The sequence below is a fragment of the Hypanus sabinus genome, chromosome 4, assembly GCF_030144855.1.
Source record: "Hypanus sabinus isolate sHypSab1 chromosome 4, sHypSab1.hap1, whole genome shotgun sequence".
Lineage (NCBI taxonomy): Eukaryota > Metazoa > Chordata > Chondrichthyes > Myliobatiformes > Dasyatidae > Hypanus > Hypanus sabinus.
Window position 1 is genome coordinate 22,965,058 of NC_082709.1, and position 24,041 is coordinate 22,989,098.

The 24,041-nt window shown below is 36.9% G+C and overlaps 1 protein-coding gene across 3 annotated transcripts in view; it reads right to left on the reverse strand.

The window, feature by feature from the left end:
- Positions 1-4,897: 4,897 nt before the first annotated feature.
- Positions 4,898-24,041, reverse strand: part of gorasp2 (golgi reassembly stacking protein 2) — a 34,801-nt gene continuing 15,657 nt past the window's right edge. For all 3 annotated transcript variants that reach the window (XM_059966588.1, XM_059966589.1, XM_059966590.1), the window contains 9 exons: positions 23,174-23,254; positions 21,256-21,459; positions 16,903-16,989; positions 15,951-16,081; positions 15,600-15,726; positions 13,215-13,323; positions 7,680-7,769; positions 5,953-6,072; positions 4,898-5,474 (listed from right to left, as the gene is read on the reverse strand). In XM_059966588.1, coding sequence (XP_059822571.1) covers positions 5,140-5,474; positions 5,953-6,072; positions 7,680-7,769; positions 13,215-13,323; positions 15,600-15,726; positions 15,951-16,081; positions 16,903-16,989; positions 21,256-21,459; positions 23,174-23,254 — 1,284 coding nt within the window. In that variant the 3' untranslated portion in view covers positions 4,898-5,139. The remainder of the gene's footprint in view (positions 5,475-5,952; positions 6,073-7,679; positions 7,770-13,214; positions 13,324-15,599; positions 15,727-15,950; positions 16,082-16,902; positions 16,990-21,255; positions 21,460-23,173; positions 23,255-24,041) is intronic.

The following is a 24,041-nucleotide window of genomic DNA, read 5'->3' on the forward strand; positions in this document are numbered from 1 at the left end:
ACCCCTCCATCTATCTTCATATCATCCACGAACCTTGGAACAAAGCCATCAATTCTATTATCCAAGTCATTGATATAACATAAAAAGGATCATTCCCAACACAGATTCCTGTGGAACACCACTAGTCACCGGCAGCCAACTAAAAAAAGGCTCCTTTATTCCCACTCTTTGCCTCCTGCCAATCAGCCACTGCTTTATCCATACTAGTATCTTTTCTGTAATAACACTCTTGTTAAGCAGCCGCGTATGTGGCATCTTGTCAAAGGCCTTCAGAAAATCCAAGTGCACATCAACTGATTCTTTTCCACATTGCTTGTTATTTTTTCCAAAAGTCGTCCAATAGATTTGTCAGGCAAGATTTTCCCTCGAGGAAACCACGCTATGACCAATTTTATCAAGTGCTTCCAGGTACCCTGAAAATCATATTCTTAATCGACTGCAACATCTTCCCAACCACTGAGGTCAGACTAAAATGGCCTATAATTTCTTTCTTCTGCCTCACTCCTTTCTTGAAGAGTGGAGTGGCATTTGCAAATTTCCAGTCTTCTGGAACCATTCCAGAATCTTGTTAAAAATAACAAGGCAGAATAAAATGTAACAGCCACAAAGAAAGTGCAGAACAAGCAAACAATAAGGTGCAAGATCATTATGAGGTAGTTTGTGAGGTTAAGAGTCCATCTTATTGTACGTACTAGGGAACTGGATGTCTTATAACAATGGTGTAGGAGCTATCCTGAGCTTAGTGAAACATGCTCAGACTTTCAGACCTTCCGTCCGATGGAAGGTGGGAAAGCAGAGGATGCCAAGGGTGGATGGGGTTTTTGATGATGCTGGCTACTTTCCTGAAAAGTATACATTAATCCACAGAGGGGAGCCTAGTGTCCATTACACACCAAGCTATGTTCGCAAATGTTGAGTCTAATGTAGGGAATACAAATGATCTGTTCAGAAGTTCCAGCACTTTCCTATATTATTTCAGATTTGAGAACCAACACTTCTGAAATTAGCTTCTGTTGTTTGTCAATAGGCCATTTCATTCCCCAAATAAAATGTATTTGGGAATATATATTCCCCAAATATAGAATGTATAGAGTTCTCCATGAATTAACGCAGGTGCTTCTGCTATACCATTACTAAAAAAAAGGTTACATGTGACAAATATTGCCTTTATTTGGATTTTCTCCTTTAAGGTCTTCTGCAGATTCCCAAATCTTTTTCTGAGTGGTTCATACCTTCATTGAGAAGTAGACGGTCTCATTGAACAGGAAGACAGGATAGAGTAGCGTATTCCCAAATCCTTGGTAGCATGGAACAAATTTGAAGGAAGCATCCATTATTAGGACACTGAGGTGGTACAGGAAACTGAAGACCTATACTCACTGATCTAAGAACAGTTTTATCCCCTCTTCTATCAGATTTCTGAAGGGTTCATGAATACTACTTTGTTATTCCTTCTGTTACAGCATTTTTGTAATTTATAGATTTTTACATTTTTGCAAGTCTGCTGCTCCAGGAAAAAAAATTTCACATCATTTGCAATCAATAATAAATCTGATCCTGAAGGACTCCTTGCCCCTGAATATCTCAGGGGACAACTTTGGAGATGGAGATATTCATGCATGGAGAGGAAATATATCCATAGCTAAATGTAGCATATCATTTTTAATCTGGAAGATGTATACAAGGTCTGAAATCTTTGCACATTGAGTGTGAAAATCAGTATTCAAGGCACTCTAGTAGCGAGGTAACTTTGACAGCCAGAGGACGATTTGAAGACCACTCAGGAATAAACAGATCACCGTTTTTATCCTTACCTTCAAGCAAGATGAAATACACGGCTGGTTCACAACCACAATTGCAAGCAAATCCTGGATAATAGCATGCTTATTTTACCAATACAAAGTTTACAAGCATGCTGGTTTATGCATCTGAATTTCAGCAATCACCATGTTATTCTCAATGGCAATCATCTTTATTTTCTGAAATTTTTTTAAAGTTTCTTCTGTGAGAAACCTGAAGTTACAAAAAATATTACATATTAATCAAAAATTAAATGCTAAAAAGTCAACAAATGCTCCATTATCACCAAGGTATACTGAATATGACTTGAACAATCTTTCATCCAGTTGACCCATCAGGGATGCTCAATTAAAACAGTTCGTGAACATACGGAGATGAAGATGCCCAGCTGCATCACAGAAGTACCGTAGCATTAGGCATGAACTGTTAGGACGGGGAACAGCTTCTTCACTGAGGCAGCAGGGCTACTGAACTCCCTGCTACCACACAGATCTCATCACACATGAAGCACACATAGCATTATAATGTTTACTTTTGAAATTGTGTTGTAAATGCATCATAATATTTGTTAATTTACTAGTGGTAGCATTACTCTGCTGTGTGAGTTATACAGGTGTCCCCCGCTTTACGAATGTTTGCTTTACGCCACTTCACTTTTACAAGAGACCTACATTAGTAACCTGTTTTCACATTACACAAAGGATTGTCGCTTTTATGAAAATTTTTCCCATATAAATTAACGGTTCTTCACTTTACGCCATTTCGGCTTAAGAAAGGTTTCATGGGAACGCTCTACCGTTGTAAAGGGGGGGGGGGGGGGGAACTCCTGTACATACTGTGTTGTGCACCTCAGTCCGGAGGAACGTTGTTTTGTTTGATGGCATACATGTGTATTGTCGAATGACAATAAACTGAATTTGAACTGTGAAACAGTAATCCCCCAGCATGGAATTTACTCTTTGATCCAGTGCCAGATTACACCGCACAACATTCACATTTAAAAGGTAGAAATGACCCTTAATGTTCCTAACATCTTAAGTTTTTGTTAATAAACAATAGAGGTATGTAGCTAACGATAGTCTGTAACTTTGTCACTCAGCATAATTTATAAATACAAAATAACAGGTTTTATGTTAATTGAATGCAATTTGAAGAAATTATCATATTTGTTTTTGAGAATAAGATGCACAGGGAATTATTTAATTGCAAAAGGTTTCAATTGCCAGACTGTGAAAACCTCTGTTAAGGATTTTACCAAATCCAAAAGCTGTGACATCAAAACTTAAATTTGTAACAAACACCCTTTCCACATTTCTTTTCTCAGCTGACTGAAACGGATTCCTCCCTTGAGTTAAACCTCATCTTGAAAGAGGTAATGTTTATGTTCCTTGCAGCAATGTGCAGTGGTTGGTTTTTTTGAGTAGGCTCTTAATTTTGCACAAAGCGCATTCTGTGGTACACACCAACACCAAAACTTACTGCTGTCTGCATTCTATCACAAATAATAATTTTCTTTTTTGAAAATCTCTGCAGGGTATCCCTGGGTACCCTTCAGATTATTTTGTTCACAAGTCTGAAAATTACTTGATATGGCAATACCACCTCAACAGTATTGTAATTAACAACAAAAAAAAGAGAGGGGGGGGAAAACACTAGTTCTGTTTTTGCAGAACTGAAGGTGAAGTGGAATATTTTAATTTAATATAAAGCTAGCTGTTATGTGTGGATGTCCACAATTCAGGCATTCATAACTTGGGAAGAGTCTGTACGTGGCTAGATAATAAAATATTACACTCAGAAATTACTTCATTTTATAACTTGAGGTTCTTACTCTTCAGTTCATGTTAAAACTCAATTTCAATCGAAGATCCAGCTACATGGAGCAATTTAAAAACCAAACACTAGGCCTCATTTGGGAAGGGAAACAAAATAAATAAATACAAATGTGTTTAAATCGGTAACTCAATTTTTATTTCATTTAACATAACTCACTTTTATATCCACATTCTGCTCTTGACCATACGAAAAATTACCTACTGTTCTACTCATATTAATAAAATAGCCTTAAGTTGTTCCCCTCTCTTCTCTATTATCTACTCTCTATCACCTAAAAGCAATCAAACTATTAATAAGATGACTTTACCCCACTCCCACGGTATTAACATAATTGGATTTAGCTCGACTTCAATTGCTGCTTTAACACAAGTGGTCACTAAGGATCCACAATCCACAAGTTAACTTTGTTCCATTATCCTCCTGTGATGCAAATAGTTTAACCCCTCTTCCCTCCAATTAAAATGATGCTCAATTCTTATTGAACCCACAGGTTTATTAAAGTTTAGCCAAAACAAAGTTTGAGATAAAATAGAAAAGCCTGGCTGGAAAGCTGCTTAAAATCTGAGGTTATAACAACTCATATTGTACAGTGCTACCAGTCAGGTAACTTCCCTCCACAGACTTTTAAGGAGCTTCTCAAATGAGCCCTACACTTCCTTCTTGCCTCATTCTTTCTAAATTTGAACACATGACCTTTTGTTAAAACTCAGCAATTCAGCACCATTTTAAATGGCATAACTGCACACAAAATGCTTAACATGATTACATTTATACTAAGTGCTGAACCTGTTAGTACTTTAAGAATGCCAACATAATTTCTTTCATATTGTATCATTCACTTCAGAATCTGACAATGAAACAGGAATCTCAGGTTATAAACACAAAAGCAAAATCGTAGTTTGGCACACTAGAGCTGACAAGATAATTTTTTGTTTAAAAATAGTCTTTTCATTCTATTCTGAAAAATACCAGTGTTTTTTTTAGTGGAATTTATTGCTTAATCATCCCTTTCAAATGTATTCTGCTAAGCTCACGGAGACGCCTACTGGATTTCAACTGCACGTATACTTTCACCCACATTACTTTCTTTTAATTGTCATTAAAAACAGCAGGGTGCATACTGAAACAACAAGTATTTACCTGTTGATCTGAAAACTGTACAGGCTGGGAAATTACAGACAAGATGGTGGCTAAAGATGCAATAAGTAATTGGACAGCAGAGTAGCTCTACCAGAGGACAGGGAGAAGAGAGGGAATTAAATCCGTACTTGATAAAATAATTTATTTTCCATTTACATCAAAAGTACCACATTGCTAAACAATGTAGTTAACCATCCAATTGTATTAAAGGTTATGTATTTGCCTCAGCCTTATAATTATGTACAAAGGTTTAAAGCTCATATGCAATCATGCCAGTCTACACTTTATATGTTAATTGCAGAACAAGTTTTCTGCAGCTGAATAAATAGATTAATCAGCTTCTGCTTTTGAAAAAAATTGTAGTTAAGATGACACAGAAGATGATTGAACATCTGTGGAAACGGATGATGGTTCTTCATTACTTGCATATGGTGATGCAGCTGCCTGGATGCCAGCAGTTGTCATGGAAACAGTTGTAGTATCTAAAATGAGGGCAGGGGTCTGTTCAGTAGGTGGTCCAGAGGCAGGAACTTGAAACCCACCTACTCTTGGAGAGCTGGCCGAAACTGTTTCAGACAGACCAGCCTTTACTCCTCCAGTCATGGGTGATTGTGAGGGATACATGGTAGGCATTGTCAGAGGGGGCAGTCCAGAGAGATTTAGTGGTGGCAACTGAGTGGCTGATGAAGATGGATAACCTGGGGGGGGGGGGGGAGGAAAAAAAATCACAATAAAAGGGTACTGTAATTACTGAGCATTTTACTTTATCTCTAATTTGGATTAGGTTACAGTGTGCACTATAACGTTAATACCAATGATTTTATCAGAGGATGGAATTTATTACATATATTTCTAAAGGCAAAATTTAGAAGATGGTAAATAAGCTGATACAGAAAATATGTTCTAATCATAACAGAGTGTGCAGCAGTTTAATTTAAGATAGAATACAAAAAATAGAAAAGTCATTTTATATCTTGAGAATTTCAGATAATTTGACAATGGACTGGGAAGGAAGAACAGCAACAAAATTTTCACATGCATGGAATCAGTGTGCTAAACAGATTAAAAATCAGCCATGGAGATTATTCAAACAATACTCACCACTTAACCTATAATTAAATGACTCTGGTTAATTTAAAGTAACTGCATTAATTGAGTAAAGGACTACAAACTTACCAGTGAGTGGAGGTACCACACCTATCCCTGGTAAGGTCACTGGAGCAAGGTTTTGTAGAGTGAGATCCACATTTGGTAGGTTAGGTAGATTAGGCAGTCCACTTGGTAATGGCATTAGACCTGTAAACATTGAAAGATATATCCCATATACTCATGAAGTTAAAGAATACTCTGCAGTGCCTATGCCATCTCAGAAGAATCCCAAAATCCAAAGTATGACATACCTTTCCAAAAGCTTTACAGCATATTAACTACAATTGTTTAACCACTGACAAAAACATTTGGAAATCCCTTTCCACCTTTGGTACCATCTATTGTAAGCACTGCCTCAAGACACCAACATCTTTCAAAGAGTCCCACCACTCAAGCCATGCCAGCTTTACATAGCCACCATTTGGGGAGGGTACAGAAGCCTCAAGTCCCACACCACTAGATTCAAGAACAGCTACAAGTATTCAATCGGTTGTTGAAATCACCAGCAATGCCCTAATCATTTCAGTTTAGCAACACTTTGTATTAAAATAAAAATAGACTTTGTTTAATTTGCTCTAACTGCATTTTCTTGTAAAAATCATTTATAATTACATTTACTTTGCATTTTTGTTGTGAACTCTGCTTCTGTAATCCATGCATCTATGATGCTGCTGCAAGCTTTCCACTGCACAAATGTACTTGTGCAACATAATAAGCTTGACTGACTCTATCTGCATCTTATTATAATATTCAGAATCTATCTTTCAAAGTCAATCACAAACTAGAAGTGGAATACAAAATTTTACTTTAAAGGTTAAGTTATAATACAAACTGAATTGCGAAAGGAAGTTTTATGCCAACTGAACATTAAATGGCATCACTGTACATTAGGTCAAACATAACCAATTTCAGAGCTCCCTTCCTAGTTTTTCAATTCCCTTTATGATCCTGCCCCCTTTTTCTATATAGTCAAATTTTGATTTAGTTATTGAGATGGCCCTTGAGTTATGTTGCCAAGCAATCCCCCGATTTAATCCAGGCTTAATCACGGGACAATGTACAATGACCAATTAACCTAAAAACCAGCAAGTCTTTGGACTGTGGGAGGAAACAGGAGCATCTGACGGAAACCCATGTGGTCACGGGGAAAATTTATAAATTCCTTATGTAAGTGGCAGGAACTGGACTCAGGTAGCCTGTACTGTAAAGTGATGTTCTAACTACGACGCTACTGTGCAAAAAGTACACAATCTGGCATACTTCAGGCAATTTCTTTGGACTATTGGATGTTATTCGATATAAACCCAAACACATTCATGATTCGCTTTTTTTTTTAAAATAAAGATGCTGTGTAACATAATTTTTCCAATGAACAAGGCAATGTAAGGGAGTGTGAGAAACAAGGTCAGATCATTTGGAAGGGACGGTAGGAGTCCAGCTCCCAGTACGCAGGGAGGGGAGGGAGGTAGAAGAGGTACGAGACACAACAAACAGTAACTTGTCAGGCAGATGTCAAACCGTAAGGATTTCCAAATGTTGGATGGTAGATTATTGGAGTGTGACTGAACCTTCTCCAACTCTGTAATTCCAAGATACTGCCTTCCATTTTTTGATCAATTCAGTTTTAAAATCAGGTTACATCAGGCTTGAGTTCAATTGTATTATATCTTCTATTAGTTATGAGAGAGACAAATCAACATTCAGATCAAATAAAGTTTCCCATATTATCTATTGAATTATGACTGTAGACTTACTAGTTAGAGTAGCATCAACATTTATACTTGCTGGAACTGTGCTGGAGGTTGAACTTGCAGATGAAGGTAACAATGGAACAGTTGGAACACCTTTAACAGTTTAAAAGAGATTGAAGTTTAAAAATCAAAATATTTTTATCTCAGTTTTCTAGCTTCTCCTTCAAACTACAATTCTGCTAAATATACAGCATTTCCCTTGCATCGAAGGGACTCCATCTTTTTGCAAAAGTAAATATGGATGCAAAAGAGCAAAATGTGTTCTGGAACTGTTTTAAGAAATGAGCCAGTATGAATAATTCCAGTGGACAGAATATTAGAAGCATTACCCTATGCAGTCTATTCTTTATAATCAAAATGGAAAATGCAAGAAAAATACTTAGCTGGTCAGACCATATCTGTGTGAAAAGAAACAGTCAATATTTCAGATCAGAGCCCCTCATCAGAACAGTTCTGACAAAAAATTACCAATTTGAAACATTCCAGAGTTTCACAGATGCAGCCTGACCTGCTGAGCATTTCAGATGCTTTTGTTTCAGATTTATAGCATGTGCAGCTTTTATGATTTTCATTATATTTTATGTTTATTTCAAATTATCTGGAAGACAAAGGCCAATCTTGATTCAAACAAAAACAACCTCATACTACAATGGCTCCAGAATTTGAAATTTCAACATAGTTTCATTCTATGAGACTATAGTTAACACCGTAGACAAAACTATTTTTAAGCTTTGTAGAATGTGGTTGAAGTTTGATTTTTCCAGATACCATGGAAGTAATATAAAATGATAAATTGGAAGCATACAATGTTTTTGTTGTATACCTCTTGCACTGCCAAAGAATAACTATATACCAAATAAACCTACTGAGTGCATTCATACTTGCTTTCAGAAATTCTGCCTTTTTATACTCTTGTTATTTGCAAGTATAAAGATATTCCTCTAATGCATAAAATAAAATGATTTATTACAGGATAAATTTGAGTCTCAAATAATAAAACCTCCAGATGTAGTTCTTAAACCATTGCCTGAGTCATTAGAACATACAAAAATTTCGAAGTATGTTAATAACATTTCAAGTGCATGCTTAAGACCTAACTGATCAAAGTAGGCTAACTTATAATGCAGGCAATGAAAAAAAATCATTTTATCATATTGGACAAGTTGTGTTTGCCAAACATTCCCAAAAATAGCTGGAAATTCCATGTAGAACTACTGAAATATACTTCTGATGCATCTTTGTTTCATCCTAACAGCCTGGCCATCTACCTCCTGCATCAAGACTAAATGAGATCTGAAACCAGCTCAGTAACTTTAGTTATTTTTGTGGACAATAGCGAAGGGATGAAAGGTTTAAGTAATGTAACTTTTTGTGAGGTAAGTGGGTTAATTTGAATACAGGTAGTCCCCGGATTACAAAAGAGTTCCGTTCCTGAGTCCATCTTTAAGTCGGATTTACACGCGTCGGAATAGGTACATCCAGTATTATTTAGCGTCATTTATTCAAACGTTTGTCTTGGTATATATATATATTTTACCTTTCTATGCATATAAAACACATAAGAAACATACAGTATGTCTTTCAGTAATTAAACCACTGTGTTGCTTAGTAATAATTATAGCTTTCATCAGGGCCTTTCACATACTCCATTATTATCACTTTATCCTATAAAATTGTTCCAATTGGTGACTGACTGTAACCTAACACTTTTCCAATGACCAAGTGCATCTCACCTCTTTCCAATCACTTTATTTTTCCACCTTACAGTATTTTCAACCGTGATCGTTTTCCGTCAATGGAACAGATATAGTACAGTACGTACTGTACACCACGGGTGACATGACCTGAGCTGCCCCGGGTCCTAAAATCCACCGTACTGCGACAGGTTAAATGGGACAAGTGGGGGCGGTGCTGACCCAAATACGTACACTAAAACATCTTAAACATAATAATAGTTCTGTACATAATAGTAATACCGTAATAACAAAAGTAACCACATGTGGTTGCATCGATATCTTGCATATCGGAAGGGGTATTCGTGAGGTAACATTATGATGGACCTGGTGCAGGGGAGTCAGGGTTTGATTCTGCTGCTGGAGAGAGCAGGTTTACTACTGGAGTCAATTTCTTCAAGTAGGCATCAAGAGAGGCTTGTACAGAGCTTTTCTTTTTCTCATCATGTATGGCCTTGTAGCAGCTGAGGTCCTCGGTAACTGCACGGTAAACTTTGGTGAACCTCTCTGTATTAGGATCTTACTCCTCTAACTTTGCCATCCCTGCTTCAATGAAATGAAAGGCTTTAGCTAACTTTTTCGTCTCAAACTTTTTCGGTTCCAGAGTTCCTAGGTCACAGTCTTTTTCCTCAAACGCTATTATCTGCTGCTCTAGTTCCATAAGGTCTTCATCGGACAGTTCTTCGTCATGGAAGTCGAGCAACTCTACAACATCACTTTCACTGAGGTCTAACTGCAGTTCATTACCAATATCAACCACAGTTTACCTGCCTTTGGTGATGTGGTCAGCTGTAAATCCCGAGAAGCATGCGCAAACTGGGGGCACAATTTCAACCACTCTCCTTTCATATTTGACTGCTTCACTTCATCCCAAGAATCAGCAATATTTTTGATAGCATCATAGATGTTATAATCCCTCCAGAACTCCCATCATCTTGGGTAGCCCTGACTGCTTATGAGAAAGTCCGCCGTAAATAATAGGCCTTAAAGGAGGCTATGACTCCCTGATCCATTGACTGAAGTAGCGATGTGGTGTTGGGGGGTAAAAATATGACTTTTACATTGGGGTGAAGGTCATCTAAAGTGCTTGGATGTCCAGGTGTGCTGTCAAGCACAAGGAGAATCTTGAAAGGAATTTTCTTGGCCAAACAATAACTTTCAATAGCAGGAACAAAAAGGTTCAAGAACCAAAGGAGGCAATTGTAACCCAAGCCTTTCAATTTGCCTTCCAAATAATGGGAGGATGCCTTAATGATATGGCGAAGTGCCCTTGGATTTAGGGAGCAATACACAAGCAAAGGCTTGAGCTTGAAATCCCGGGATGCATTACCCCCAAATCTATCCTTCGATGCCTTATGCCCTGGTGCACTTTTTTCCTCTTTTGAAATGTAGGTCCTTTCAGGCATTTTTTTTCCCCCCAAAATAAGCCAGTCTTGTCTACATTAAATATTTGGTCTGGCAAATAACCTCCCTGCTCAATAATTTTTAAAAACATTTCAGGAAAATCACTCGCAGCACTTAAATCGGCACTCGCTGCTCCACTTTGCACTTTATATTATGTAAATTTGCCCTCACTTTGAAACGGTTGAACCCACCCCTACTCACAACAAATTCTTCATCACAAGCACCTTCACTTGCTGTACGTGCAGCTTTTATATCAGTGAAAAGGCTTTGAGCCTTTTCTTGCAGTAAAGTAAGGCAAGGCGAAGAGGAATATTATGTTGATTTTGATCGTCTAACCAAATTATCAATAGCCTTTCCATTTCATTAATCAAACCACTGCGTTGCTTAGTAATAATTGTAGCTTTCATTGGGGTAGGGCCTTTCACTTGCTCTATTATTCTCACTTTATCCTTTAAAATTGTTCCGATTGTTGGTCGACTGTAGCCTAACGCTTTTCCAATGACCAATGGCCCCTCACCTCTTTCCAATTGCTTTATTATTTCCACTTTATTTTCAATTGTGATCATTTTCCTTTTCTTTGATGCTTCACCAACACTTGCATCAGATTTACGCTTTGAAGACATGGTTACAATGGTAATTAAGAGAAAAATTTAAGCCAAATACAAAGTCACACACTCAGCACAGTGTCAACGGCAACGTGATCTGACTAAAAATGGCAGGACAGCTTTCAACGAGGCAACGAACTGTTGAAGCCGCGCAATGGTTTCATGAGCATCACAACATAGTGTGTGCGTTCGTTACTAAGAACCATTGTATTTAACTCAGATTTTCAATGTAACAGGCTTTATGGCAAGCCGTTCGTAAGTACGAGTTGTCCATAAGTCAGACGTTCGTAACTCAGGGATTGCCTGTATATTTAATTGCTTTTAAATACATTTGTTTCAAATTTTTAATCGTTCTTGATTTTTGTGGATGTTTTAGAATATCAGAGATATTTGAGACATTTGCGACATTTGCCTTGGACACCCAGTTCAACCTCTAAGGCTTAACGGGTTGTCAAAGTAAGTTCTTGTTAGCTCTGCACACAATAAAGGTGGTTAGAGGGTAGGTCAACAGTGAGCAGAGCATTTGCAATTCATGCTATTTATTAATGTCAATTAATCAATTAAAAACTAAATGAACCATATGCATCTTCAGTTTGAATCAATAGCACTAATGGTAAACATTCCTGGGGTATGATCATTCTTCCCAATAAAGATTTCTTGACAATTAGTGCTCCTATTGTCTAATTTCAAAAGGCTTTTAATAAGGCTTCAGAGATCAGTGAGCAAGGTTAAGAGTATATGGATTGAGGATAGTATACTAACATGGTTTAATAGTAAGTTAACAGTAAAAATAGAGTATGAATAAATGGGCTATCTTAGCCAGCAGTGAGTTATTAGAAGGATTATTGATTGAAATCAACTACTCACACCTGATCAATGATTTGGCTGAGGGAACCAAAAGCAGGTGGAGAACATGAGTGGAGACGAGGGTGCAAAGAAGCTTCAAGCAACATTTAGACTTATTTTTAGTGTCATCAATGAACTAAGATGAGTTACAGTTGGTCACCTGAACCAAATTGTTTACGCAAATTGTTAATACTTATTCCTGCTGTAACTCTCAAGTCACAGCCTGATAATCTGAAAAACTGCCCACTCCTACTGAATACTAACCATCTCTAATCTTAGTCTTTATCAAAAGCCTCCAGAGGGGAAGGAAAAAAATGGTGCACCACTTCTACTACCAACCACCTCATTCACTCAACTACGTATACCCTCAGAGCAAGAAATGGCTGACTTAACCTTTAGAAGTCTCTACCCCAGGGTTCTGTGCAGTCAATCATTGACATACCAGTGACTGACTGATTTCTGTAGATTAAAGACATGGATAGATACAAGCTCAGGGCAGGGAAAAAAAATCTCTGAGGTAGTAGACAGGCTAAAGGGACTGAATTGTCCATTTCTGTCAACACACACAAAATGTTGGAGAAACTCAGCAGGCCAGGCAGCATTTACGAAAAGGAGTGCAGTTGACAGCTTGAGCAGAGACCCTTCAGCAGTCTTGTCCCAAAACATGAGCTACCTGACCCAAGTTTCTCCAGCATTTTGTATGGTGCTTGGATTTCCAGCATTATTCAAACAATTCATATGCTTATATAAAAGTAATCTTTCCCCTCCCAGGTCTTTCAAGTGAAAAAGATTATTTTAAACACAAATAGAGACAGTGACAAAGAAAAAGTCCAAGATGACTCAAGATGCTCAAAAGACATCTCAACTGTTTCATCAGATAATAAGTGATCTGCTTATCGTAATAATTCTTCTTTAGTAAAAGTATTTATGCAAGTACTATTAATACTTACCAGTATTAAGAACACTGTTAACAGGAGATGTACCAAGTGATAGTCCAGATAGACCCTGCTGTAAGTTGGTGTTCGTAGCAGTTGCTGAGGAAACAGCAGATAGCTGAACCTACAAAGATAACAGTACTTATCTAATCATCAGATAAATTAAAATGTCAGCAAGTTATAGAACAAACTGAAAATATATACAGTGGATTCCAGCTAAGTAGGTCATTGATTAAATCAGGGCAGCTACTTACAGGGACAACTTTTGAAGAACGAAAACTGATCGAGCAAACAGCTGGTATTCCCTTTATTTATTTAGGACACTATGCTGTTTAAATAAGACAGGAGACTGTTGCCAAACAGTTTCTAACTAGCATCAGTCGTGTGCATTTGTATGGCTGTTAAGATACAGGCAGTCCCCAGGTTACGTACGAGTTCCATTCCTGAGTCAGTCTTTAAGTCGGATTTGTATGTAAGTTGGAACAAGTACATGCTGTATTATTTAGCGTCAGTCAAATGTTTGTCTTAGTATATAGTATATATTTTACCTTTCTATGCATATAAAACACTTAAGAAACGTATGTATTCCGATAATTAAACCACTGTGTTTCTTAGTAATAATTGTAGCTTTCATTGGGGCAGGCCCTTTCAAATGCTTGACCGACTATAGCCTAACATTTTTCCAATGCCCGATGGTGTTTCACCTCTTTCCAAATGCTTTATTTCCACTTTATTTTTAATTGCGATCTCTTCCCGTCAAAGGTACAGAAACACTGCGGGCGGCGGGTCCTGAGCTCCGCTGGGTCCTAAGGACCACCACATTGAGACACGCTAAATAGGACAAGAAGGGGCTGTGCTGGGTTTAGGTATTTGATCCTCCACAATATCACAAGATTCCGCGTGGGAACTTAAACTGAAAGTGACTGGTGTTTTTTTTTAATGAGATTGAGTTGCGAACTCGAAATCAACCTGGCACGGGAGCGGTCTGTCACTGGATCGAACTCGCGAACCTCCGTTCTCCAGCCCGGCGCTGATTTCACTGCACCACCAACCCACCGGAATGGGCGGGGGGTGGGGGGGGGAGAGAGAGAGGAGGAGCGGGGTCAGGGTGAATCTTACTAAGAAAAATTTAAGCCAAATACAAAGTTAAACACTCAACAGTAATGACTTAAAATGGCAGACGTTCTCCTTCCTTGGTTTGTAAGTACGAGTTTTCCGTAAGTCGGACGTTCGTAACTCGGGGACTGCCTGTACTACATGGTGCTCAGAACAAACAGATTTTTAAAAAGCATCAGTTACATGTGCTTGTATTATGTTATCTATTTGGGCCAACAAATGCAGATTCAAATAACAGTGATTTTTCATAATTTTATTTTTGACTTAAATAATTCAGACCCTTCCCAGGACGCCACTAAAAGATTTGACTCTTGCCGGGGAAAAAAAATGACCAGTATCTGGCTGACGCTGTTCATTTACAGTCAATCAAAAGAACACTGCAGTGTACACTGGATAAACTCCTCTATCAATAGCTATCACAAATTAATTCACTTTTACAGTACTGTAGTAGTACTGTTAGTGTTCTAATTTCTTCTGTATTGCATTTAAATATATAATTTGTTACTCAGTTAAACTGCAGTTTGTCTTTCTTTAATATACCTTTTTTTTTAACAATTTCCATGAAACTTCGGCTTAAGGGACAGCTGCTTAATTGGGCCAAAATGTACTGGTCCCTATGTGTCCCAATTAACTAGAATCCACTGTATTGTTAAAGTTATAACAAGAATTAAACAACACATTTTAACAGCCCTCAAAAAAAGATAAATAAGAGAAGTTTATCAGATCTGTTAGCAAATTTGTTAAAATATCACGAGCTTCTAGATTAAATAACTGAATTTTATGGAACATTAATCTTGACCACAGGATAGAATTTTCAACCATATTGTGCAGAATTATCAGTATACATTCCAATCTTAGACACACTTAATAGCAACACAATTTTAAGATAAAATTGCAAACCCAGAGAAGATGATCACAGCACTAGAAATCCAATACTAACTGAAACAGCTTGTATGTTGGTAAATCTCACAATAGGTCCATTCTAAGCTATTCTGCAGAAGTTTCAATGTTTTATGTTGAACAACTGTAAGTTACAACACTTAGAGATAAGACACCAGTTGTTTTATCACCAAAGATGTTCCTCCTCACTAATTGAAATAACAAGTTGCTTCACAAATGCTTGTAAAGTTATTCGACTTTTATCTTTAAACACAGAAGTGCACAAAATAGGATTGCTAATCATGTTATGAAGCTCTTTTATAGTGAAGCCATCAAATTTTACAACAGTACAACAAAGCAATATCGGCTAAATAAGTTAGCAGGTTAAAATAAATCAAGCATTACCTCTGTGAAGCCATCTTTTAATGGACTGACTGAAGCACCTGGTCCTGGAAGACTTATTTTTTTACCCTCTGCAAATGGACGGGTTGGAATTCGATGCAAGTAGCCATATCCAATCCCACACCCTAAGCTTAAAATAATTAATTTACATTATTTACCAAATTCAAAGAGGAAAATATTAAACTGAACAAATGAACAGAAGATCAGTCAACATTTGAAAATACAAAGATGGGTATCCTTGGGCTATTTTCAAGATAAAGTAACTATACCAAATTTTCCTTCCAGATGAATAGTACAACTATACCAGCATTTCCAAATTACACTGTTAATCTCAACAAAATATCTTCACCTTACCTGCCTTCACCACCCCAGGTAGTATTAGGTGTGATAACAACTTCCCGGCAGTTGTCTGTGTCTGTGTTGTAGACGTATAGTTTCAAAGCTTTCCCTTCATGAGTCTCTATCAGAGAGAAGAGATCTTCGGACTATGAAAATAAAATTCATTTTTTTCAGTCATGCTATTTCCTGGGTCCAGTCCATGCAACACATCATAAAATCAAAAGTCATATTACAATGCATTGTAATATTTCCTACAGATATTACCTATTTTAGTGCTATTTATATTGAATTCACAGTAATTTTATGTTTTTGAACTATACTGCTGATCCAAAACAAATTTCATGGAATTTAAGTCAGTGATAATAAAACTGATTCTAACTCTGACTCAGAGGTTACAGCAATAAAAGACTGCTCAGGATATACTTGTTTCCAAAGTACACTTACAAGTTCAACTCTCGTAAAAAGATTGGGGGAAAAAAACTTAACATTCCTATTACCTTCATAGGTTAAAGGCACATATTCTAAATCTTTAATACCTTACTCAAAACATGCACAGAAATAAAAGTTCAGCCTTGAAGTTAACGCACTAAGCAACGTACATTCAATTTCCCAGATATCTTCGTATGGTTCCAGAAAACTAATTACCAGAATATTTAGAGATCCCATGCTACAGAAAAAAAATTTCCTTTAAGGAATTCTTAAACCCCCTACTCAAATTTTAATTACAAAATAAAAAAAATTCTTTCAAAAAATAATGTGGAAAATAAGATAAATATATTTTTTTCAACTAGCATTTCTTGATGTGTTTGCAAATTTGCTGCATGGAAAATTCTGGAATGGGCCATTTTCTGGTGTCACAATCACATGAAGGTTGTCTGTAAATTCATGGTTGGAAATAACTCAAATGACACTCCTTTCCACAAGTAGTTTATAGCTTAATTGAAATTATATAATACGATCCATTTACCTCATTCATGACGGTGTCTGCTCCAATTATATAGTCTGTATGAGGTCGAAGACCAGCTAATGCAGCTGGAGAATTTGGCTCAACTTCCTTTTTTTTTAAAAAAGAAAAGAGAAAAGTAAGAGGGTAACATTATGACTTAAATTTAATTTAATTCCTCCTCAGTAGTTAAACTTAAAAAGTAACTGCTCAAAAATCTGTTCATCCTTTGGCAGAAATTTCACTAAGGTCAATGAAGAATTCGTCCACTTGAGATGATTTTGCAAATCCTACTAACCTAGTGTAATAAACAATAAGGTTTTCATTGCCATAACAGGAAGCCCAAGAATATAAATTCCATTTATAATTAATATTGTTCTATGCAAAATGTCTCATTCCCTAATAAGACATTGGAGTTTGGTTAGACACGACCTACCAGATGCTGACAGATACATATAAGTTTTGTACTCAAAATCGTATTAGGGAATGAGACAGGGCAAGTGACAGATGTTTGTGTAGGACAACACTTTGCATCTAGTGATCATAATTCCTCAAAACAAGCAGTATTATGGAAAAGGTCTGGTCTTCAGGTTGAGATTCTAAATTAGAGAAGGCCAATATTAATGGCATCAGAAAGGATATGGCAAGTGTGGATTGGGACAGGCTGTTTTCTGGCAAAGGTGAACTTGGTAAGTGGAGGGCATTTAAAAAAGAAATTTTGAGTACAAAACTTATATGTAGCTGTCAGAATCTGGTAGGTCATGTCTAACCAATTTCACAGAGCTTTTGGAGAAAATACTAGGCACGCTGATGAAGGCAAAGCAGTGGATGTTGTCTACATGGACTTCAGCAAGGTATTAATAATAAGGTCCTGAATGGGAAGTTGGTCAAGGTTCATTCAAAATTTGGTATTCACAATGAGGTAGTAAATTGGATTAGACATTGGCTTTGCAGGGAGTGGTTGTAGATGATTGCCTCTCTGACTACAGGCCTGTGACTAGTGGAGTGCTGCAGGGTGAGGTGCTATGTCTATTATTGTTAGTCACTTATTATCAATTATCAGGATGATAACATGGTTAACTGGATCAAAAAATTTGCTGATGACAGCAAGACCAGGGGTGTAGTGGATAGCAAGGAAGACCAAAGCTTGTAGCGGGATTGTGGACCAGCTGGAAAAATGTGCTGAAAAATGGCAGACGGAATTTAAGTGAGGTATTGTACTTTGGGAGGACCAAGGTAGGATTTGCACAGTGAGCAGTAGAGCACTTGGGATAGAACAAAGGAATCTGGGAGTACAGGTCCATAATTCATTGAAAGTGGCATCACGGGTAGATAGGGTCATAAAGCAAGCTTCTGGCACATTGGCTTTCATAAATCAAAGGTCTGAGTACAGGAGATGTACTATGTTGAAGTTGTGCAAGATGTTGGTGGGGTCTAATTGGGAGAACTGTGTGCAGTTTTGGTCACCTACCTACAGGAAAGATTGAAATAAGGTTGAAAGAGAACAGAGAAAATTTACATGCATGTTGCCAGGACTGGAGGACTGAGTTATAAGGAAAGATTGACCAGTTTAAAACTATTCCTTAGAATGTAGGGTTAGAAAGGATAAATGAAAGCATGCTTTTTCTACTGAGGCTGGGTGAAACTATAACTAGAGGCAATGGATTAAGGGTGAAAGGTGAAATGTTTAAGGGAACACAAGAAGAAACTTCTTTACTCAGAGGGAGGGCAGTGAGAGTGTGGAATTAACTGCCAGTGTAAGTGGTGGATGCATTTTTGATATCAACATTTAAGAGAAGTTTGGATAGGTGCATGGATGCCAGAGGTATGGAGGGCTATGACCTGGGCGTGGTCAGTGGGACTAGGAATTTAAACGGTACAGCACAGACTAGATAGGCTGAAAAGCCTGCTGTTGTGCTGTAGATTTCTATGGCTGTCTGCAAAATACTAACCAGGTTTCAGTGGCCTGCATCTCACATTAAAGATTTTCTCACAAACTAATGTAAGTACTGAATGCAGGCAAAAAAATTTAAATACGTTCAAAATTAGCTGTCCAAACTTTGATTAAAAATTACCAGTGCACTATCTGAACTCAACTCTTATATAATTAAGACTACAGATCTAAGTGGGCTACAATAGAAATTTCAAGGAGATAATGATTATTAATTTTCCACATTACAAACAAGAAATCAAATAGGTCAACAACAAATTAATTGAAGGCCAAAAAAACGACAGTAATAACATGGACATGCAGATTTCAGTACTGTGCAAGCAAGACTAAGTGTGGGGTAGAAATTCATTCTCAAGTCATTTCTTAAACACCTGATGTGTTGCATGTGCACAATATACTCTGCTTCAAAAATTCCTTTCTCATGATATCAATGCAAGTAAATTTTCACCAATCGTTCCAGATTACTGTTCATCTCTGGGTGTTAAAGAGGAATTCCCATTACTTCATAGCATCCATGCTTAAGGTAAAACAGATCACAACAATTGTTCCAATTATAGTTGTACAGGCAGTGATTCTAACACTATTCAGCATCATAACACGATAGAAGTGAGAGAGTGCAGAAGTACACAAACTGCGTTTCAAGATTCCCTATTAGTTCATATGCTTTCTGTTTTTTCCAAAGAATCAATAACTGCAGTTTTGAAGTGTAGAAGGATGCTTTCTGACAAATAACAGTCAATGATGACAACTAGCATGTGGTTCAGACTATACTGGGAGGTCAGGAATCAAAAGACGATGGGGGTGATAGAACAGAAGCAGGTACCTTGGTAAAGATGGCAGAGTCGATAAAATGCTCTGCTCTTATCTGCTCAGTATCATTAGCAATTGAAAAATAGTTTTACAGAAGTAAAATAGCGTTTGACAAATTTGAGTTCTTTGAAGGTAGATAAACAAACAAGGTGGATACTGAAAACCAGTACTTCACTTTCTAAATGGTCACTGCACAAAATAAGGGGTAATAGATTAGCACAATGTGACATTGGCTAACTGACAAACAGCAAGAATAAATAGGTAATTTCAAAACTGCAAACTCAAAACTGCTGAAGTGTTACAGAGGCAGTACAGGAATTCCAGCTATTTATAATTTATATTTATCTTTCAGATGAAGGGACCAAATGTCTTATATTCAAGTTTGCTAACTAATAATTCTTTCCAACCCTCATTTTCATTGAAATTCCAATGGACTCACTCCACTGATCGAGTCTGGTTCATTCTTGCGTTATACATGTTGGAAGTAGCTAGTGTTTCAAAAATAATAGTTTATATTTATAAGACACATCACATTGCATATTGAGAAGGAAGTGGAAACAAGTAGAAGACTGTTGCAAGATGGCACTGCAGCAAGGCAACTTATGGCAAGCTTTTCTCTACAAATCTAATCACTATTATTATTGTTCTAATCTTTTCAATGCGTGTATAATTATTTGATTGAAATAATTAAACAGTTTGCAAGACAAGCTCCTCACTGTATCTTGGTACATGTGACAATAACCCAATACAAGGCTAGGTGAAAAAGCAAGATTAATAATTTAAGTCAGCTATTTCAACATTCAGTTCTTCTATTCCCCCCCCTTCAAATTTCATTCATTGCTCATCGTTAAATTCCATACCCCTCAAAAAAAATCTCCCCTCGACATGCTTGTTATTCACAAGTCTTCACTTCCAATCTACACTATTTGTCTGTATCATTTTGCAGTATTTTTCACAATATCCTAATATAGCCAAATTATTTATAATATTTAGTATTCTAAAGTTAACTTTACAGATACTAGGACTTGCAGTACAGAAAAGCATTTTTGTGATCATCTCCATACACCTAATTAGGAACTTGCTAATTTTTCCCCATCAGTTTTCACAAACCATCACGAAAAATGTTATGTACACAGAACCATAACTTTAAAACCTATTGCTTGAGCTTAATCTTGCTTATTTGGTGAGAACCCTATTGTAACTAATTTTATTTTGCCCAAGTTAATACTTTAAGTGCCATCAAAAAATATTAGTTCTAGGAATAACTTGATGGGGGGGGGGGGGGGAGAAGAGAGAAAGAGGAGAAGACAAGTGTTTTTGACAATTGAAATGAAAAGTTTAAGAGAAAGGATTTTAATCTAATACCATCACAAACAAGAAAAAATCTGCAGATGCTGGAAATCCAAACAACACACACAAAATGCAGGAGGAACTCAGCATGCCAGGCAGCATCTATGGAAAAGAGTACAGTCGAAGTTTCGGGCTGAGACCCACCTGCTGAAACATCGACTGTACTCTTTTCCATGTGTGTGCTGCTTAATCCAATACTACATTGTTTTTATTCTGGACTTAAATGAAAACAAATTACTCATCTGCCCATAATGCAATATACTTACCAATACATGCCAGACGTTTTCATTAGCTCCCTCGAAACTGCAGAAACGAATGCTAACTCCAAGCAAGCCTTGACCTCCCCACATGTTGCTCGGAGTGACTGTTGTTTCTCTCAATTTGAGTGTCTTACTGCTGTAGACAACTATTTTAATTGGTTTTTCCACATTAGTCTTTAAAAGATCTTTGAGGGTATCATTATCTTGATTCTAAAATCAAAATAAAAGATAGCTTAAAATCTTGTATAGTGATTTTTAACTCTAGTAAAATAATTCACAAATTAATGAGCCCTTGCTCATTAAGGCTAAATCTCACACAAACCAAGTCTTTTAACAGAGAACCTGCCAGATTACCAGTAAACCATCTGGATACATGGCAACCAGCCCAAGTGCTTTCATATACAAAAAGCTAATCAACAGTGGACACTATCTGGACAGTGAGTGAATTAAAGGAATCCAAGTTGGTATTTGACTCCAAGTGTCAATGCATTTAATGAACTGCTTCATGCATCTACGAGAACCTGCCAGCCTGCGGAATGGTTTCTATTTTTGTCAGGATCCATTTGGAAACGTATAAATTGGGTTAATGGTCCCCAAAACATCATCAGTGACCTCCTTGACTAATATTAGTAAGAACATCTGCTGCTGCCCAGGGGCAGGGCACAGTGAAGGTGAGTCCATTGATTTTCATGGAGAATATATGTGAGGAACTTATTTAGAAAATTTCTATTTTGTTTTAAATTGAGTTTAATATACCTGTCATTGTACTAATTTTGGAATAAAGTAACAATTTGAATTTGTTTCTGAATGGGGACAAAGTGGCCATAAAATAAACGCAAAACATAAAATATGTTTTGCTGATATAGTGTATATTAAAATATATTAACTATTTAGCTTATTTATTTCCTGATACAATCTAAAAAAATCAATTTGATTAGATACTTGAAGCCTAATAATTTAACTTGTTTAAGTTTCTAAATTTATTGGTTTGGCATTAAAAAAAAAAGTTTTCACAAAAATTTTCCTAGACGTGAAATGTATCGGCTTAAACAAGCCAATGCCCAGGTAATCTTCTGTATTTGGATATGGGCTGATAAGTGGTAAACACTAAGTAATGACTACAAGGGAGAATATTCTATTTATATTTAATGGAATTACTTTTGCAAGTCCCTCATCATCTGTAACCTTGAGGTTACTTGTGAGCAGAAATTCAATTAGATCAATAAGATGAATTCTGTGGAGCAGGTGTCTGTGACAAGTGACTCACCTAATGCTCCACGAAATTGTTTCACCACTTGCAAGGCACAGGTCTGGAACATGATGAAATTATCTCTAATTGCCTGAAGGAGATCTACTCAATGAAGATCAACACTATCCAGGACAAAGTAGATGCTTGATTGGCTCCCATTCTACCATCAATTCCATGGGGTTGCAGAGTATCACAGAACAAAATGTACTGCAGTTTCTCTGACCAATGCTACCAAATCTTCAACTTCTACTGTCAAGGATAACAGCAGTAAACACATGGGAACAGTATTTTGCTTAGACTCTCATTCTACTTTGAAAATACAATTGCTACTGTTTCATTTTGCTGGGTACATATCATGGAACTCTGATATATGGAGTACCTTCAGAAAAACAGCAGTAATTCAAGAAATTGGGGCAAAACACCCAGATTCCTAAAGAATGAGAGAATAATTCACAAAACCTGCTTTCTAACATGGCAAGATCAAAAATACTGTACAATTAATCATTACTTTTCATAAATGAAGCCCATATCTTAATCTTCAACTAATATTTTGTACAATTTATTTAATACAGTTCATTCAACAACGCTTGACAAAATATATTGGCTTAAAAATAAGAATAGCAAATTAAGTTCAGAGGTACAACTTTGACTCAGTCTTTAATAAGAAACTCTTACCAATCGAGTATTGCCAATGGAAACAACAAAATCAAAAAAAGGCTCCAATCCAGCTCTGTGGCCTGGGGAATTTTCTTGAACCTGAAATTACAAAATAAAACACTTTGAAAAAAATTATTCTGGTTTCATGCTCCCATGTCAGGACACAATATTCCATCATGGATGGAAAAATCACAACAGTTAGCAGCTAAATACAAAGAATGCTTGCACAAGTTGATTCTTGTTTATAGGAGAATGTTTAGATGAGCTGAACTAGAGCCAAGTCAATAGCTGGTCTAATCCCAGTGCACTTTGTAGTTAAACACTAGTAGATTTGAGCAACTACAGGATACAATTATCTTTCAAGTGGCTAGAATCTCAGATGAATAGAGGTTTGCAGAGTGTCATGATCAAGATTAGTCCTCAGAAATCAGCTTCCCTTCAGCTTCTTGCTCAGCCCAACTCCTAAGCAGAAGATCATATTTCAGCTAAACAAAACTGGTCAGATTACATTTAGATCACTATTGGCCCTGATATCATCAATTTTATGGGGAGAATGGGAGTGCAAAACACTGAATTCCTGGATATGGAGAAAATTATTGTTCAGCCAGCATCTATGAAGAAAACTTAACATTATAGGTTGACATCTATAATGTAAATGGAAAAGATGGTTATCTGGAATTGATAAAATTCAGGTCAAGACTTGAACATCGAAGCAGTGCTGGAGAATGTGCAAAGGAATATCAGAAATAGTAAGAAAAACCCATAAGGGGAAAATGGACATGGAAGACAGCAAAGCCCAAAGTGTAAAAAATGAGTGCTACAGAGAGGAATGTGCTGGAGAAAAAGTGAAAAACTAATAGCAATGAAGTTCCAAGAAGTCTGGAAA